The following is a 17,587-nucleotide window of genomic DNA, read 5'->3' as shown; positions in this document are numbered from 1 at the left end:
CTTCCTCCTGGGCTGGGGAAGGAAGGGAGAGAAGGAATGGCTCCAGGCAGAGGGAATGGCCCCAGGCCACTTCCAGTTCTGGGACCCAAGTGCCTATGACTCCCCAAGCCATCCCCCTTCCTGGACTCACCATTAATACTGTCAAGTTCATTGTTGCGCAAGATCAGAGTCACCAGCTTGGTTTGACTGTAAAGTCCCAGGTTAGGCACCTTTGGCAGGAAGTTATAGGCCAGATTTAAGTACTCCAGCTCTGTAAGGGTCTGCACAGAGAAAAGGAGAAGAGCCCTCAGAGCCATGCAGTTACTTCTCTCCTGTTACAGGAGGTGGAGCCCTCTCTCAGCCATTCACAGAGGCTGCACTCAGAAGCTCTTCAAGTGCTTTACAACCATCTGTGCCGGATCTGGACTAGACCCCAGGAGCCCTGGCTCACAGCTGCATGCTCAGAGCTTGTTGTCCATGAAGTTAAAGAACAGTGGAACCCAAACAAAAATTTTACGTTAAGGGTAGAGCTATCTTAAAGCCGATTGACAGCTTAGCTTGAAAGAGCAAATCTGAAAGTCAGGAAATTCAGCATCACTGAATTCTAAGGCACTTCCATGTCCCCCATTCCTACAGTCCAGCACCTCACGATCACTAGTGCATTTCTCCTCACACGCGCCCTTTGAGGTGTGGAGCACGGCTTTTCCCATGCTACAGAAAGGAGGCACAGAGGAAGAGACCAGCCCAGAGGAAGTCTGTGGCAGCACAGCGAACTGAGCCCTGCCTCAAGTCCCAGGACAACCTAACCACTGGGCAATCCTTCCTCTCTACTCGCACTGCTATCCAAGATGCTGTGGCTGTAAACACCACAGCATGGGAACGTATGGGGGTGTCTGTCCGAGCTCTAGCCACGGTCCCAGAGCAGCGAGAGGTTTCTTCAGTAAAACTGTTCAAGTTCACATTGGGGGTGGCATTTGCAGACACACTCAGCGCTGGTCTCACTTTGCTCCTACTGGAATCTGCCAAGTGTTAACATCCACTCCCAGGGGAGCACAGCACGTCAGCACTGACTGCGTTTGAAAATCCCTCCCTTGGTTGTCAGATTTCACAGTTCACATCACATGGAGACGCCCTCCCCATTTCGTTATTTTAGAGAGAAAGGCTAAGTGTGGCCAGAGAGTGCTGCTCAGAGGATCACAAAACACTGGCGCAGTCTGACACAAGGCAGCCGCTTCAGGACTGTCACACCACTGACCGCAAGCCCCAGCTGCGGGTGTAGCGGCTGAGACCTCGTGATGTTGGGAGGTGAATGTGGTATGTCCAGAGAGGTCCCCAGTCTAGGGAAGGTAGCTGGCTTCTGGCTTGTGGTGGAATGGCAGGCTGAGTGGGGCATATGTCAGAGTGTCAGCCTTAATCATTCCAGGTAAGCGTTTGACATCATTCATTCCAGCAATGGCGCAGCATGCCCACACTAGCCACTCTGGTGTAGTGAAGAAGCACTGCATATCTGCACAGCAGTGGAACGAGTCTACTCCTGACCAATACTAACAGGAGCAGAAGCTATGCAGGGCCTCCCCTGAGACCGCCACAAGGGGCTGCACTGGCAAGTCTGGACTCCCATACATGCCTGGCCCCAGCTGATAAAAGGTTCAGGGAATCTCTGGCCTGTCTCTAGCAGGGAAGTAAAGGGCTGCTCATCAGGATGCTGCCCAGACAACCTTGGTAGGCTGAAGGGTCCGAGTCACAGCCCATAGCTATGCAGCAGCTACCTGCTTTAGGGTGGGGGTTGCAGACTAAAGCGAACCAGGGGAGATCCAGGCATGATCGGGGAAGACTCCTGGAACACAGGGCTCAACCCCCAGAACTTGCCCTAAGATACTTGCTGTTAAGTAGTGCTCACAGTCCCGGATTCTGTTGTGACTCAAATCCAAGACCTTCAGGGCATTCAGCAGTTGCTGAAAGAGAGGGGAGAAGGGGCGCTAGAGCATCAGCTTCAAGGCCCTTGACAAAACAAACATCTCCGCAGCAGAAGGAAGGGCCAGGCCCTGCCACCCAGACTCCCTACACCCTTCCCATGGGGCCTGGCAGCATCATGACCATAGTCAATACCCAACCCCTCTACCCCATTGCTAGCCACAGTGACAGGGTCCCCTCACCAGCGATCCATCCAGGACAGTGATGGAGTTGTAGCTGAAGTTAACAGTCTGCAATTCCAGCCAGGGGAGGGCAGAGCTCAGATCCCCTCCGCAGGCTGAGATTATCTCCTAGGAAGGTGGAGTGAGGAGAGATTAGCAGTCAGCACTTGACAAGCAAAGGGATAGTAGCTGGGTACCAGACAGTAGCCAGCCCAGTACAGGGCTTGCACACTGAAGCTACAGGCCACGCCCCTGCCATTCTTCAGTCAGTCATCCCCACCCCGCAGAACATCCCATGCTGCTACCCATGGGGAGTGGTGGGAGCCCTCATGGCTAGACTTAGAAGGAAGTAGATGCGCTGTGGCCTGGTACGTCTGAGGGTCTGCAGTTATTCACATGCTCGGATCAGTTATTCCTGGACCTGAGGCACGAAGATTAATCAAGCCATTTACAAATTGTTACAGCTTCAGCAAAACCCTCCCCCAGTGGCCGTCTACCACCAACCCCAGCTGGCTCTCTGCCAGGGCAGACAGGGAACAGAGCAGCTATGCTGAATGTGCTAGAGTTCCTGAGTTGAGGACCCTCAGAGAACTCCCTGCTGGCTAACCCAGCTCAAGCCAGTAGGCTGCCAATAAGCGTTGCATGAGGATAGAATTGTTGCCAAGGCCACTCAAGCCTCTACAGGTTAAAATGTGAGCCTCCATCCCCACCAAACAGCCTGCGGATTGCAGGACATGGGCGCAAGGTGCTCCCTGTGGGCAGCCTCTCTACCAGCTGCAGTCAGTGCTTTTCAGGGGCAGCCTCATGCAGCACGTGGCAGGGCTCAGGGTCACAGGTTGGGATGTGCTGAAAGGTCCCAAAGGAGACAAGCTCTTACTAGGCATGGGGGATAAGAGTATCCAGGCCAGCCAATGCCACCTGAACAGCCAGCAACTGAGGACCTCCAGAGCCAGAAGTTAGAGCCTGTGTGACAGACAGCAGGGAAACCTGACCACTCCTGACTAGTGAGAGTCAGTCTCAGCCAGCTGCTTGGGGGAGAACAGTAGCTCATGGAGACAGCTTCCCCCCCCCGCCCCGCCCCCCGGGGCCTGGAAGACCAAGCAAACCAGTCCTTGCTCCCAGGGATCAGTTCCTGGCCCAGGCTCAGAGCCAGCACTCACCTCCAGCGTGCTGACACATTTACTGCAAGTTAAGGCCTCCAGCTGGGAATAGACAAATCGCAGCCCCCGCAGGCAGTGCAGAGGGACAGACTTCAGCTGTGGTGGTGAGAGAAGGGGGAGAATGCATGCAGGCGTGTCACAGCACCAGAGCAGCCACCTCCCTGTCAGGGGAGCCGCCCTTCTCCCAGCTCTACAGGAGAGATCCAGGAGCACTGCAGCCAGCACTCCCAGCCCCACTCCAGTGCCGTAGGGATCAGACCCTGCTCCTCTAGAGAGGGCAGCATTTCACCCAATCTCTGAAAAGCTGGGGCATGCAAGTGACTAGCCCCAAAGCCAAATGGCTGGGGATGGAGGCTCAGCTAGTCCTCCCAGCAGTACTGACCTCCAGGCGCCGGAGAGACTTGAAGGGGAAGATCTTCACAGAGGATTGCAGGTTACAGCTGGGAACATGAACGAGCTGCAGAGGGATGGAATGGGCAGCGTCATTCAACGCCTCAGAGGGGCGGGGGGTTACACAGCAACCTCACAGAGGTTACACACCCTCTCAGAGCTGCCAGAGCCCCCGTCTGTCCTCTGCTTTCAGATTCAGCAGGCAGCACCCTTCCCTCCAAAAGGGCGCCGACTCCTTGCCCTAATGCAGTGAGTCTCCCTTTCCCAAACAAAAAAGTAGAGTTTCATTGATGGTAAAGCGGGGACAGAACTAATTAAAAGCAGCCCTAAGACAGTGACAAAGGCAATGGTTCCCCTGCATGGTTCCCAAGGCGTGCTCCATAGGGTGCTGCTCCAAAGTCAGACTTCCATCACGCAGAATGTAACACAATAAAACCAGCTCAAGGTTAGTATGTTCATTAATCTACACCTGAACAGTGCCCCCTTCTGGCCCAAGCCTGATGCAGCAATGGCAACCCGCCCCCCCGAAATCAAAGACAAGACACTGCAGGAACCCAGCACTCTGCTGGTGGAGGTGCTACTTTCGATAGCAGCCTCAGCAAATGGTCCAGGCCATTTGTTCCCCAATGCAGCCTGGCTCACACATGCCACATCACTAAAAACGGTCATTAGAGCCCACAGACCTTGCCTAGGAAAGCGTACAGCCTCCCCTGCCCAGCAGTGCAGCCGTACCAGCATTAGCATGAGTGGGTGCGCTGGTACACCCAAAGCTCTGGAGCGGAACTCCTTTTCCCCACCATTCTGATTAGCCCTTCCTGTCGGTGGGTTCGACTCAGGCCTGGTCTACACCTAAGGCTCAGGTGTACCTAGCTACTTTGCTCAGGGCTGGGAAAAATGTGGTGCCTTGTGCAATGCCGTGAAGTCGACCGAACCCATCTCCCAACCCCGTACACACAGCGGGGTGGACTCAGAGGCGGATTACCTATGATCAGCCAAAGCCTCCTTATGTCAACGCAGGGAGCACCCTGTGCTAGAGCGATACCGCTGCAGGGCTGTAACCGTGGCGCTGTAGCGCAGAGACACCCTAAGAACAGATCCAGTGACAGGAGCCACGGCTCCTCTGCAGCCTGTGGTAACATCCAGTCTGCAGAAAGGCGAGTGCTCGGATTTCCCCAATACCAAGGCGACAGTCTGACCAAGTCACAAGCGGAGGGTCTATAAAACAGACTGGGCCTCCCCAGGCTTCAGACTGGTGCTGTAGACAGGCCTCAAGCTCCAGCAGCCCTTACCGAAGGGGGCTTCCTTTTGCTTCCATCTTCCGCCCACTATATTTTATGGCTGCACCCAGTCCCTGTCTCCCCACAGTAGGATTTAGTTTTATTGAAAGGTTTCAGAGTAACAGCCGTGTTAGTCTGTATTCGCAAAAAGAAAAGGAGTACTTGTGGCACCTTAGAGACTAACCAATTTATTTGAGCATAAGCTTTCATGAGCTACAGCTCACTTCATCGGATGCACGGTCACTTTAGATAAGCTATTACCAGCAGGAGAGTGGGTTTGTATCGGTGTGTGTGGGGTGGGGTGGGGTGAGAAAACCTGGATTTGTGCTGGAAATGGCCCAACTTGATTATCATACACATTGTAAGGAGAGTGATCACTTTAGATAAGCTATTACCAGCAGGAGAGTGGGGTGGGGGGAGGTATTTTTTCATGCTTTGTGTGTATAAAAAGATCTTCTACACTTTCCACAGTATGCATCCGATGAACTGAGCTGTAGCTCACAAAAGCTTATGCTCAAATAAATTGGTTAGTCTCTAAGGTGCCACAAGTACTCCTTTAGTTTTACTGAGACATGTTAATTAAACACAGGAGACTAAGAGCTGGAGCCAGAAAATCCAGAGGTCACACTACATTTATACAGTCATGGCACTGCACTGTCTAATCAAAGGACAGACAGCACTGAGTTCTGCGATGCTGCACATGGAACAAGGGCACAATCACAGATCTCTGCTTCTCTCAAGCAGTCATGACAGCCAGACCCTTTTTCATTCAAGAGAGACTCACCAAGCCTGGAGCCGACAACTCCAGGCCTCATCACTACAGCCAAGAGCACAGCTGGAAGGGTGGTTAATCACAGCTGTGGGTTTGCACAGCAGAGTATCTACTTAAGGGGTGCCCAGACTCACATTAACATTTGAGAAGAGCTTGTTTCAGGCCCAGCCTTTGATCTGTCTCCTGATAATTTAATAGCCTCCCCCTTTATTTACATCGCATACAGATTACTCTGACCGTTTCTCCAAACAGGTCACTTACTGCACAGTAACAGTAGCAACTTCCTTCCTTTCAGTGCTTGTTACAGACCTAGCTCATTAATTATGTTAAGACAAGCATACAACGTAGAACCTTTGTGATGAAGTTGTACTCTGATGCGTCTATTTCCCATGGAGTCTGGACATCATTCTGATCTCCTGTCCCATTGTTTTAACAATGCCCAGCTCCAGAGCCCAGACAATTCAAAGTTAATTAACATTCAAATACTAGACACATTTTAACCCTTCTGCTGCTGAAAGCATTAGTAGTGAGCCAAGCAGCTCAGGTCTGACTCTTGACACACTACCCTTAGGTCTGGTCCACATTCAAAGTTAAGTCGACGCAAGGCGATTTATGTCAACCTATGTGTGTGCGTCTACATTCAGATGAGTCTCCAGCTGACATCAGCGCCCTGTCAGGGTGTTGTAGTGAAGCCACCTCCCCAAACAGCCTGGACCATGTTCGACCTAATGAGGCCAACACCATCTGAGTGCAGACAGAGTGTGACCTGTGTCTACACTAACAGTCCTCCAGCAGCTGTCCCACAATGCACCATTCCTTGCAGCAGTGACTGCTCACTCACAAAGGTGAACTCCACTGCCTGATGTCATAGTGACCAGAACCCCCCACATTTTTAAATGCTTTTCCTGTTTGCCCAGCTTGGTGCACACCTTGCAGCTCTCCCTTGCTGGGCTACTGCACACAACATATCCTGGGAGCTCCACGGTCTAGCCTGGCTCCTGCCTGGAGGCGACAGGAGGTCTGGTCTCCTCGGCCTGTGGGGAGAAGCGGCTGTACAAGCACAACTGCAGACCAACCACAGTAACGGGACACGGAGATGCTGGCAAAGGGGTGCAATGGGGATCAGCTGCCGTGCCATGTCAACGCCAAGGAACTGCACTAGGCATCCCACAAGCAGGAGCAACAGGAAGTGGGGGGAAACACCAGTGCCGGAACCATGGCCCTGTCCCCCGAGACCCCACCCCCGCCACTCACCCTTACAGCCAGTAGAAAGTGATGGGGCCATGGCCCCTTGGTCCGGCGCCCCTGACCACAAGGCCAGGGAGGTCAATAGTTGATCTGTTGCCGAGCTGCAGGCATGCCACACTTGGCAGAGACCCTGCAGATTGCTGTGGGTACCAAAACAGAGACTCCAGCCATGAACAGTGAGGAGACATGTGCCAGGGTGGTGAGGAGGAAGGTGTCAAGTCATGCAGCAAGCCTGGACCTGTTTAAGACTTAGTTGGAAACCAGCCAGTCCCATCAGCCAAGCCTGGAGGAGCCCAATGGAGCGGAAGGAAGCGTGGTGTGTGCATGCATTTTCCCTCACAATGTTTTAAATGTAAAGACTGTGCCCCACATCCCCAAGTTAAGCTGCAGGTAACAACTTGTCATTGTGTTATTCATAGGAGAAGGGGCAGCGGGACAGACAGAGGCAGAGTTAGCATCTGCTTTTCATTCCTGTTGAGTTAGGCAGGAGGGGCATAGGGAGTGACTACACAGAGATGTCCTATGTATCCTCCTGAAGTCTCCACTGACTCTCATGGAGATACACTGCGATCTTCTCCCAAAGATGTCTAGGGATGAGTCTTATTTCTTTCTCCACAGTAGGACACTTTTCCAGGCCACTCTCTGCTAAAGGCCAGGCAGACCACGGCAGCAAACAGGCTAGCGCATACAGGCCAAAATGGCTTCAGGACACCAGCAGCAGCTGAGCTATGCCTTTGTTATTCTCAGCAGTGAGATATTAGCTAATATCACCCCCCACCTGTTGGGAACAGGACCAATATTCAGTGCCATTGCCCTATATACCTGTACCCATGGCAGTAGCAACTGAAATTTCATTCTTTCCGACAACTGAAAACCTTAACGCCTTCCTCCTTCCCCCGGTCTCCACCCTCACCCAGCCATACTCACAAGGCTGGGACTATGCCATGGTACTCCAGACCTGACATGTCAATAAGGATGTCTTGTTTAAAATTATGGTAATAAGGGAAGGGAGTTTTGAAGCTTATCTTTCACTTTCTGTTCTGACTGTACATCCAATGATCCATCTGGTTTACCTGTAGCTGCTGCTATTGCAGCCCTGATGGGCACTCCCTCCCTGCAGAACATCTGATCCTGATGAGGATGAGAAAGAAGAGTACTAGGGAGAATGTTCAGTGAGAATCTGCAAGTCAGCATTGCATTGGACCGCAAACAAAGGGCCTGGTGGGCCAACACAGACAGCATGCAGGAGGACAGAGGGGACAGACGCAGGTATCATAGCAAGAAAAGGAGAGGGAGATGCACAAGACATAATAGGGCTTCTTAGGCAACAAACAAACAAACGCTACAGACTCTGGTTAACCTATGTGTCCTACAATCACAAACGAAGGGCTGCAAAGGGTGTCGAGAAATCCATGGTAGCAGCCTCCTACATCCCCCCCACCCAACATACCAAGTGGCATCATGGGCACATCCCTATGCCTACCACTGGGCACTGAGGGACAGTAAGGAAAGTCAGAGCTTCACACAGATCAGCTGTGGTTCTCTCAGGTCAGCATGTTTAGCCAAAACAGATGATATTTTTGCACCAAAATGGACAGAAGGGTTTGCTGCTTTTCCAGTTTTAAAGTTCCGTTGTGTTAATTTATGTTCAACGTTTCCATTGTCTTGTTTGCACATTTTGCCCTGTTTGAGTGACAAGTTTCTATTTTTTTGGAAAATACATTCATTTTTATTAGTTCACAATACAGACTGCAGAACACAGACTCAAAGCATCCACTACTTGTAAGTATGCAGCACCACAGAACTCATGGCTTCAAGGCACCCAGTCATGTGTAAGTGTACAGTAAGCCCTGCATAGTGCAAAGGTTTGGTAAAACAGTGTAATACTTATACATTTACACCAAGCACTACACAATTCTAGCAGGCCATAAACCTTCAGGGCCAGGGCAGCATCAGGCACACAGCACTACTGTGGCCGACTGTTAGAAGTGCTCTTTCAAAGCCTCCTTCAACCACACAGCTCCACAATAAGCTATTATAATGACCCTAGTGTTTGCCTTTTCAAACTTGGCTGCTCCACCTCCACTCAATGGGCAGTTTTTAAACATACTCTGGGGCAAGGTGTGCTACCCGATGGGCCATCTACTGCTCCACCGCAGTTCAGATCCATCCACAGCCCTATACACCTGCACGACAACAGCCACACAGCGGCTTTTCCAGATCCAAAATGATTTCCCACTGACCAGTGCTGCAAGCTTCCAGATTGGTCACCACTCTCCTCCTCTGTCAGTGCAGCTCAACCTGGTGTGTCTGCGCTGGAGAGCTGGGGTGAGCTCAGTACAGATCCAGGAATGTGGCTTTTCATACCCAAAAGTTCTGCAGCCACTGCTCACCACCCCAAGCCTGCATTACGATGCGAAACCACCAGTCAGTGTTCATTTCTTGGGCCCAGGAGCAGCACTCCACCATCTGCAGATGTTCTGAGAATGCCACCACAACCCTGAATTGTTTTTTGCTGTACCCCTTAACAATCTGTCCTTGAAGAAATCGTCATGTCCTTTGCTGTTGCACACCGGCAAGAAGAACGGCATACACCAGAGGATCATTCATCCTGTATCTGCAACATTCATGAGAACAGTGCAGAGCTGAGATACAGGCTTCTGTTGGAGATGACAGGCACCAAGAAGTGCCACGTGGGTTTGTAAAATTTTTTTTAAAAAAAGCATGAAAATTATTGGATGGCATTACGGGATGGAGAAAGTTGCATGGTGGGGAACTTGACCCTTAACTCCTAGTGATTCCCTGAGAGATTTATTTCTACTCCACAACACAATGCAAGCATTTTTCCCAAAAGGCACGGTGCTATATGGTGGCACATCGAACACTAGGATACTTACCTGTGTCTCACTGCACTTTGCATCGACACAAGAACTTGTGGTGAGTATGCACTGCACCAATGCAAGCAGCCAAGCATGCACATGCACAAGCAAAAGATTGACCTCAGCAGCAGTATGCTGACATAACTCATGTTGACCAAAGTTGGTAATGCAGACATGGTCTTACATGCAAAATCATGCTCTGAAGTGTCCCTAGCCTGTTTGCCAGAAGCTGTGAATGGGCGACACTTGATGGATTCCCTGTTCTGTTCATTCCCTCTGGGGCATCTGGCATTGGTCACTGTCAGGAGACTGGATACTGGGCTAGACAGACCTTTGGTCTGACCAGTCTGGCCGTTTTTATGTTCTGTCTATTCTGAGAACATCTGGCAGCGTAGGAACTGTGAACATTAGCTGTGCTGACTGAAGCACTCAGTCAGCACAGCTGTGTCTACCCCGAGGGTATCTGGGCATAGTCAGGGGTGTTTTCACACCTGTGACTGTGACAGCTTTGCCAGCATTAAGTGTAGACCAAGTCTTAGAGCAGTCCCATCATTCCCATCCTGGAACTCCCAGGTTGTTTTCACTTACCATTAGTAATGGACATCTTCAATAAGCTCTTGGGTCTGGTTTCAGCTCACACCATCTCCTCTCCCACTACCTAGCACGCCCTTCTTATGCTTGGTGCAAAAGCATTCTCTAACTCTTGCCATCTCTACCTAGTTCAAAGGAAGTCTGAAACTCTCACCCTTGCCTTCATCTCTTGTATTGGTCTTTTTACAATCCAATTACAAAGTGTACGTCCAGAGCAATTCTAGCAATTCCCCTTCCCACTACAATCAAGCGAATAGCCATTGGTCTAGCAGTATCAGTGGGAACCCAACAAGTAGTAGCCATGCACCCTTGCAAAGACAAGGGATGTTATCTCTGCTAATTTTCCCAAGCCTACCACCACCACCCTCAGACTTACAAAGCTTGAGCCAGACAGCTAGCTCATCCATGCCCCAGTCTCCATCAGATACCGTTAACATGTTCACACATATTTTATGATTTACCCTTCAGTTTATTCACTACAATGCCAACCTGACCAGGGTCTGCTTTGATATTCCTCTCTTTTGTCCTGTTTTTAACTCTACAAAACCTTTTGGAGACAATTTGCTGGGAAAGATGCAATACCAAATAAATACACGTCATTACATGAACACTATGGTTCCACATTCTACCAGAGACACTGACAGCATTGTGGGTACAGAGACAAGTACTTTGATATACATGCAATCGAGGGATAAGCATACACTTCTCAAATGAACCGATCCTGAGATGGGGATACAGAGAAATCTGCTCCAGCAGTCCACCCCACCCCAGCAGACCTGCTAAGCTTACCATAATCATTCTCCCTTCTTCCCCACAAAAATCATCACAGGGCACCTTTTCGTTACAGACCTTCAGGGAGAGAGTTTTCTGCAAGATGTCAAACAGGAACTGGGCCTGGAGAATGGTGGATGTGTCAGCTGGGTGTGACGGAAGTGCAACGAAACCGTGGTTCTGGTTCCGGGACACTAGATGCTGCTCAAAGACCTGGGTCAGGTGCTGCAGAGTGGAGGTGAGCAAGGTGAGGGTGCTAGTGCCGTCTAGAACCAAGTCTCCTGTGAAGAGATCAGACCGTTAACAAACCCAGTGTATCTGCAGTTCCATCCATAAGTCACTTCACCACTTCCAGTAGTGTGACTGCAGGCCAGGAAGGGGACCTTTCTCCCATGGCCATGAGCTATACCTAGCATCAATCCATTTGCCTGACATGACAGCATTAAATCACTAATGGTTTAAAATGTGATGTGAAAATGAGTAAGTCAGAAGCAAAAGCCTTAATGCAACGTTCAGACTGCACAGTAAAGTCAGAATGTTTAGAAACGCAAGAGTAAAAGGTTAAGAGAAGCAGTAACTCTGCTGTGCTTACTTACTGGATGCATAACACTAGTATATTAAGTTATATGCTTAAACAGCAAAACCAAACTAGACAACACTACATGCAGGCTGCTCAGCTGTTAGACTGCAGACATGACTTTTTGAAATTGACTAATTTTAAAGAAATTTCAGTTTCTGATAAAGTCCCCTTTAGATTTCAGGACAACGTTTTAGGGGTTTCCTGCTTCCTTGTTGATGTTTGAGCATCTTTTCAGCAAAGAGGAAGACTAACTCTTCAGGTGAAACAGTGGAAGTGGCTATAAACAAAAAGTGTCACATCTACAAAGTAAACAGAAAAAAGAAAAAAGTTACCCCCATTCAACTTTAGGAATTTTACATGTCACTTACTACTATCCTAGATGAAACTTTCAAGCCTTGGCTACACTTATAAGTTGTCATTTTAACTGACTAGCTAAACAGCAACACTGTGCCCCTTTTCCCCTCCCCCACCATAGCTGCAGTTACACATTTTGCTTCGTCAAACTGGCACGAGCAAGATACTGGTACAAAAGTGCTTTACTAATGTTACTTATTCCAGTTTGACAAAGAAAGCAAAATCACCTAAACTGGTATAAAGCCCCTTATACCAGTATAATTGCAGCCACTAGGGCAGGAGTGGGCAAACAATTTGGCCCAAGGGCCACATCTGGGCATAGAAATTGTGTGGCAGGCCATGAATGCTCACAAAATTGGGGTTGTGGTGTGGGAGGGGGTGCGAGCTCTGGTTGGGGGTGCAGGTTCCGAGGTGGGGCCAGAAATGAGGAGTTCAGGGTATGGAGGGGGCTCCAGGGTGGGGTGAGGGCTCTGGCTGGGGATGAGGAGTTTGGGGTGTAGGAGGGTCCGCCAGTCCGGGACTGAGGGCTCCAGAGGGCAGGAGGGGGGAGATCAGGGCTGTGGCAGGGAGTTGGGGTGCAGGAAGGGGTGCAGATTCCAGCTGGGGGTGCAGGCAATGAGAGGTTTGGGGTGTAGAAGGGTGCTCCGGGCTGGAATTTGGGGGTTTGGAGGGCAGGAGGGTGATCAGGGCTGGGGCATGGAGGGAGCCCCAGGAGTGCAGGCTCCAGGCAGTGCTTACCTCAAGCGGCTCCCAGAAGCAGCGACATGTCCCCTCTCCGGCTCCTACATGGAGGCGCAGCCAGGAAGTTCTGTATGCAGCCCCGTCTGCGGGCACTGCCCCTGCAGCTCCCACTGGCCGTGGTTCCCGGCCAATGGGAGCTTCAGGAGCAGCTCTTGGGGCAGGGGGGCAGTGTGCAGAGCGGAGTCCCCTGGCTGCCCCTACATATAGGAGCCAGAGAAGGGCCGTGTTGCTGCTTCTAGGAGCCACATGGAGCAGCCCCTGACCCTGCTCTCCGCCTGGAGCGCCAGAGCGGGACAAGCCCCAGACCCTGCTCCCCAGCAGGAGCTCGACGGCCTGATTAAAATAGCTGGCAGGCCAGATCCAGCCCGCGGGCTGAAGTTTGCCCCCCCCCCCCCCCCCACTAGGGCTTTCATCAGCATTATGTCAGTAAAAACAGGCACACCCCAATCAACATGTACAATTTTTTTATGTAGACCAGGCCCCAGTCAAATGCAAATGCAATGGAATACTGTCACATTGCTTTAGCAACCTTCCCTCAGTTCCTGATTTTTAGTGATTTGATTGTACAACATGGACTTCACACCAAGGTTGTATTAATTAGTTATGATTAAAGGGGAAAGACTTGCAGAATTTAAACTCTGCTGGAGGGGTTAAGCTCTGAACAAACACAAACCTAACTGCTCTCTGCAGACTGTTAAGCGAGTGCCTGAAGCCTTACGTTTTCTACCAAAAACTACATGCTGAACATAACTCAAAAATGAGACTATTTGTGCATGTTACTTTCAAGTCAAGCAGAGGAACTGCCCCCCCCCCCGACCTCCGTGCACGCAATTTCAAGCTTCGCCATTTTTGACTGCAGCTCTGTTGCATTACAATTCGAACTCATAATGGCAATAGTACTTTCCGTTCTCACATAACCCCACATTCATATTTGCAGCACAAGCATGGAAATTTTAATCCAAAAAGAGAAGGCTTCCAAAAAGTTTGGAAGGGGAGCATTTGCTTCTTGTAGCAGACAGTTCATAGGCACCACAATATTTCTACATCTACAGAGCCTGCAGAAGCAGGATGACAGACTTGGGTTAGTGTTGCTCACACTAGCATTCTAAAAATAGCTGCACAGACAGCATTTTGAAATTGCAGCTTAGGCTGGAGCTCAAGTTCTGAAGCCCATCCCTCTACCAAGTGCTGGCATGAGCCCTGCTAGCCAGCACCTGTTGACCTGGGATGGGAAGCTTGCATAAGAATGGCCATACTGGGTCAGACCAATGGTCCCTCTAGCCTAGTATCCTGTCTTCAGACAGTGGCCAATACCAGGTGCTTCAGTTGGAACGAACAGAACAGGCAATCAAGCGATCCATCCCATCATCCACTCCCAGCCTCTCGTAGTCAGAGGATAGGGACACCCAGAGCATGTGTTTGCATCCCTGACCATCTTGGCTAAAACCATTGAAGGACCTAGCCTTCATGAACCTACATAGTTCTTTTTTAACCCTGTTATAGTTTTGGCCTTCACAACATACGCTGGCAATGAGTTCCACAGGTTGACAGTGTGTTGTGTGAAGAAGTACTTACTTCTGCTTGTTTTAAATTTGCTGCCTATTAATTTCATTGGGTAACCCAGGGGAGGGCAAACTACAGCCCAGGGGCTGGATCCGGGCCGCCAGCTGTTTTAATTGAGCCCTCAAGCTCCTGCTGGGGAGCAAGGTCTGGGGCCGCTCCATGTGGCTCCCAGAAGCAGCGACATGACCCTGCTCCGGCTCCTACATTTAGGGGCAGCCAAGGGACTCCCCTCTGCACACTGCTCCCACCCCAAGTACCACCCCTGAAGCTCCCATTGGCCAAGAACTGTGGCCAATGGGAGCTGCAGAGGTGGTACCTGTGGACAGGGCAGCATGCAGAACCACCTGGCTGCGCCTCCGCGTAGGAGCCAGAGAAGGGACATGCTGCTGCTTCTGGGAACCTCTTGAGGTGAGCACCGCCTGGAGCCTGCACCCAAGGCTCTACCCGTGCCCCAGCCCAGATCCTCCTCCCACCCTCTAAACCCCTCAGTCCTAGCCCAGAGCACCCTCCTACACCCCTAACGCCTCATCCCCAGATGGAGCCCTCAACCCCCACACTCCCAGCCCTCTCCCGCACCCTGTACTCCTCATTTACCACCTCGGAGCCCGCAACCCCAACCAGAGCCCTCACCCCCTCCTGCCCCCCAACCCCAATTTTGTGAGCATTCATGGCCTGCCATACAATTTCTATGCCTAGATGTGGCAAAAGTTTGCCCACTCCTGGGGTAACCTCTGGTTCTTGTGTTACATGAAAGAATAATATGACACTTCCTTATTCACTTTCTTCTCACCAGTCAAGATTTTATAGCTCTCTATCATAGTTCCTTTTTGTCGTCTTTTTTCCAAGCTGCAAAGCCCACGTTTTAATCTCTCCTCATAGGGAAGCGGTTCCATATCCCTGATCATTTTTGTTATCTTTTCTAATGTTTTTTGTGAGATGGACTGACCAGAACTGCATGCAGTATTCGAGATGTGGGTGTACCATGGATTTATGTTGTGGCATTATGAGATATATATATGCAGGCTGCGTCCAAACATCCTATGGCACGACCAAAACCTTATAGGTATGGCACGTAGACACGGCTCCGGAGCAGACAGACACCCCTTGATTCCCAGTGTCCGGGGCGGGGGGACCCTGCGTAGTTCTGGGTCTGGGGCACTGGGAAAGGAGTGGTCCTGGCTGGGCAAAGCAAATGATGCGGTACTTGCGGAGGTTTCCTCTAGGTCTGCTCCTGCCAGCGTCAGTCAGACTCGGCATTTTTCTTCCCCGCACCGCTGCCGAGCTCTGGAAGCTCGTCCCTGGCCCCGCCTGGGGGCGCGCAGGCGAGCGGAGCCCATGAGGCCTCCGGCCCCGCACGGGGAAGCCAGGGGCGGCCAAGCCCCCCCCCCGCTTCCAGCCCCGACCGCCGAGAGGGGAGACCCCCCCCCGAAGGGCCGCGCCCCTGCCCCCCGGGGCTCACCGGAGTCCTGCAGCAGGCGGGCTAAGCTCGGGACCAGCGTCTCTCCGGGGGCCGCCGCCGCCATCTGGGGGGCAGGGAGAAGCGTCACGGTCGCACAAGGCCCGGGCGGGGCGGGGGCTGCGGGCAAACGGGCCCAGGTGACCCCCCCCGCCCCCGCAGAGCGGCCCCGCGCCCGCGGGACTCTCCGCTCCGCCTCCCCCGGGGTCCCGCCCACTCGGGGCCCACGCCCGGCGGGGCTCCGGCCTGAGACCCTGGGGCTGCCCCCCTCGCGTCTCCCCGGCTCGGCCTCACTCACTTCCGCGTTACCATAGAGTCCGAGAGGCCCGGGCAGAGCGGCTCCCCCGGGCGCCCTTCACTACTGCGCTACCATAGAGTCCTCCTCAGAGCCACCGTCCAAGCAAGAGCAAAATGTAGAGCTGGGATCACTCCCTCCCCCCCCCCCCGCGTCCTCCACAGACACCAACCCCGGCTCCCCTCCCCCCCCAACACACCCCCCGCCCCCCCTGTGCTCCACAGACACCAACCCCGGCTCCCCTCCCCCCCCAAACACACCCCCCGCCCCCCAACACACCCCTCTCCCTCCCCCCGTGCTCCACAGACACCAACCCCGGCTCCCCTCCCCCTCCCCAAACACACCCCCCGCCCCCCAACACCCCCCCTCCCCCTCCCCCCGTGCTCCACAGACACCAACCCCGGCTCCCCTCCCCCCCAACACACCCCCCGCCCCCCAACACACACCCCTCCCCCTCCCCCCGTCCTCCACAGACACCAACCCCGGCTCCCCTCCCCCCCCAACACACCCCCCGCCCCCCAACACACCCCCCGCCCCCCGTGCTCCACAGACACCAACCCCGGCTCCCCTCCCCCTCCCCAAACACACACCCCGCCCCCCAACATCCCCCCTCCCCCTCCCCCCGTCCTCCACAGACACCAACCCCGGCTCCCCTCCCCCCCCCAACACACCCCCCGCCCCCCCTGTGCTCCACAGACACCAACCCCGGCTCCCCTCCCCCCCCAAACACACCCCCCGCCCCCCAACACACCCCCCTCCCCCTCCCCCCGTCCTCCACAGACACCAACCCCGGCTCCCCTCCCCCTCCCCAAACACCCCCCCCGCCCCCCAACACACCCCCCGCCCCCCCCTGTGCTCCACAGACACCAACCCCGGCTCCCCTCCCCCTCCCCAAACACACCCCCCGCCCCCCAACACCCCCCTGCCCCCCCCGCGTCCTCCACAGACACCAACCCCGGCTCCCCTCCCCCCCCCAACACACCCCCCGCCCCCCCTGTGCTCCACAGACACCAACCCCGGCTCCCCTCCCCCCCCAAACACACCCCCCGCCCCCCAACACACCCCTCTCCCTCCCCCCGTGCTCCACAGACACCAACCCCGGCTCCCCTCCCCCTCCCCAAACACACCCCCCGCCCCCCAACACACCCCCCTCTCCCTCCCCCCGTCCTCCACAGACACCAACCCCGGCTCCCCGCCCCCCCTGTGCTCCACAGACACCAACCCCGGCTCCCCTCCCCCTCCCCAAACACACCCCCCGCCCCCAACACACACCCCTCCCCCTCCCCCCGTGCTCCACAGACACCAACCCCGGCTCCCCTCCCCCTCCCCAAACACCCCCCCCTCCCCCTCCCCCCGTCCTCCACAGACACCAACCCCGGCTCCCCTCCCCCTCCCC

General features: G+C 53.4%; 1 protein-coding gene across 5 annotated transcripts in view; it reads right to left on the bottom strand.

Annotated features, from left to right (window-relative positions):
• Window positions 1-17,587, bottom strand: part of STK11IP (serine/threonine kinase 11 interacting protein) — a 34,456-nt gene that overhangs the window by 15,791 nt on the left and 1,078 nt on the right. For 2 of the 5 annotated variants that reach the window (XR_007359049.2, XM_048868673.2), the window contains exons 1-7: window positions 15,900-16,184; window positions 11,281-11,483; window positions 3,657-3,731; window positions 3,275-3,370; window positions 2,136-2,243; window positions 1,863-1,934; window positions 131-260 (exon numbers count right to left, since the gene is read on the bottom strand). Coding sequence is in view for 4 of the 5 variants with exons in the window: in XM_048868673.2 (XP_048724630.1) it covers window positions 131-260; window positions 1,863-1,934; window positions 2,136-2,243; window positions 3,275-3,370; window positions 3,657-3,731; window positions 11,281-11,483; window positions 15,900-15,963 (748 nt within the window). In the remaining variant the exon portion in view is untranslated. The other 3 variants (XM_075117659.1, XM_048868672.2, XM_048868677.2) reach the window with 3 other exon arrangements.

The sequence above is a fragment of the Caretta caretta genome, chromosome 11 (genome assembly GCF_965140235.1).
Source record: "Caretta caretta isolate rCarCar2 chromosome 11, rCarCar1.hap1, whole genome shotgun sequence".
Lineage (NCBI taxonomy): Eukaryota > Metazoa > Chordata > Testudines > Cheloniidae > Caretta > Caretta caretta.
This window is presented reverse-complemented; position numbering and strand designations above follow the sequence as displayed.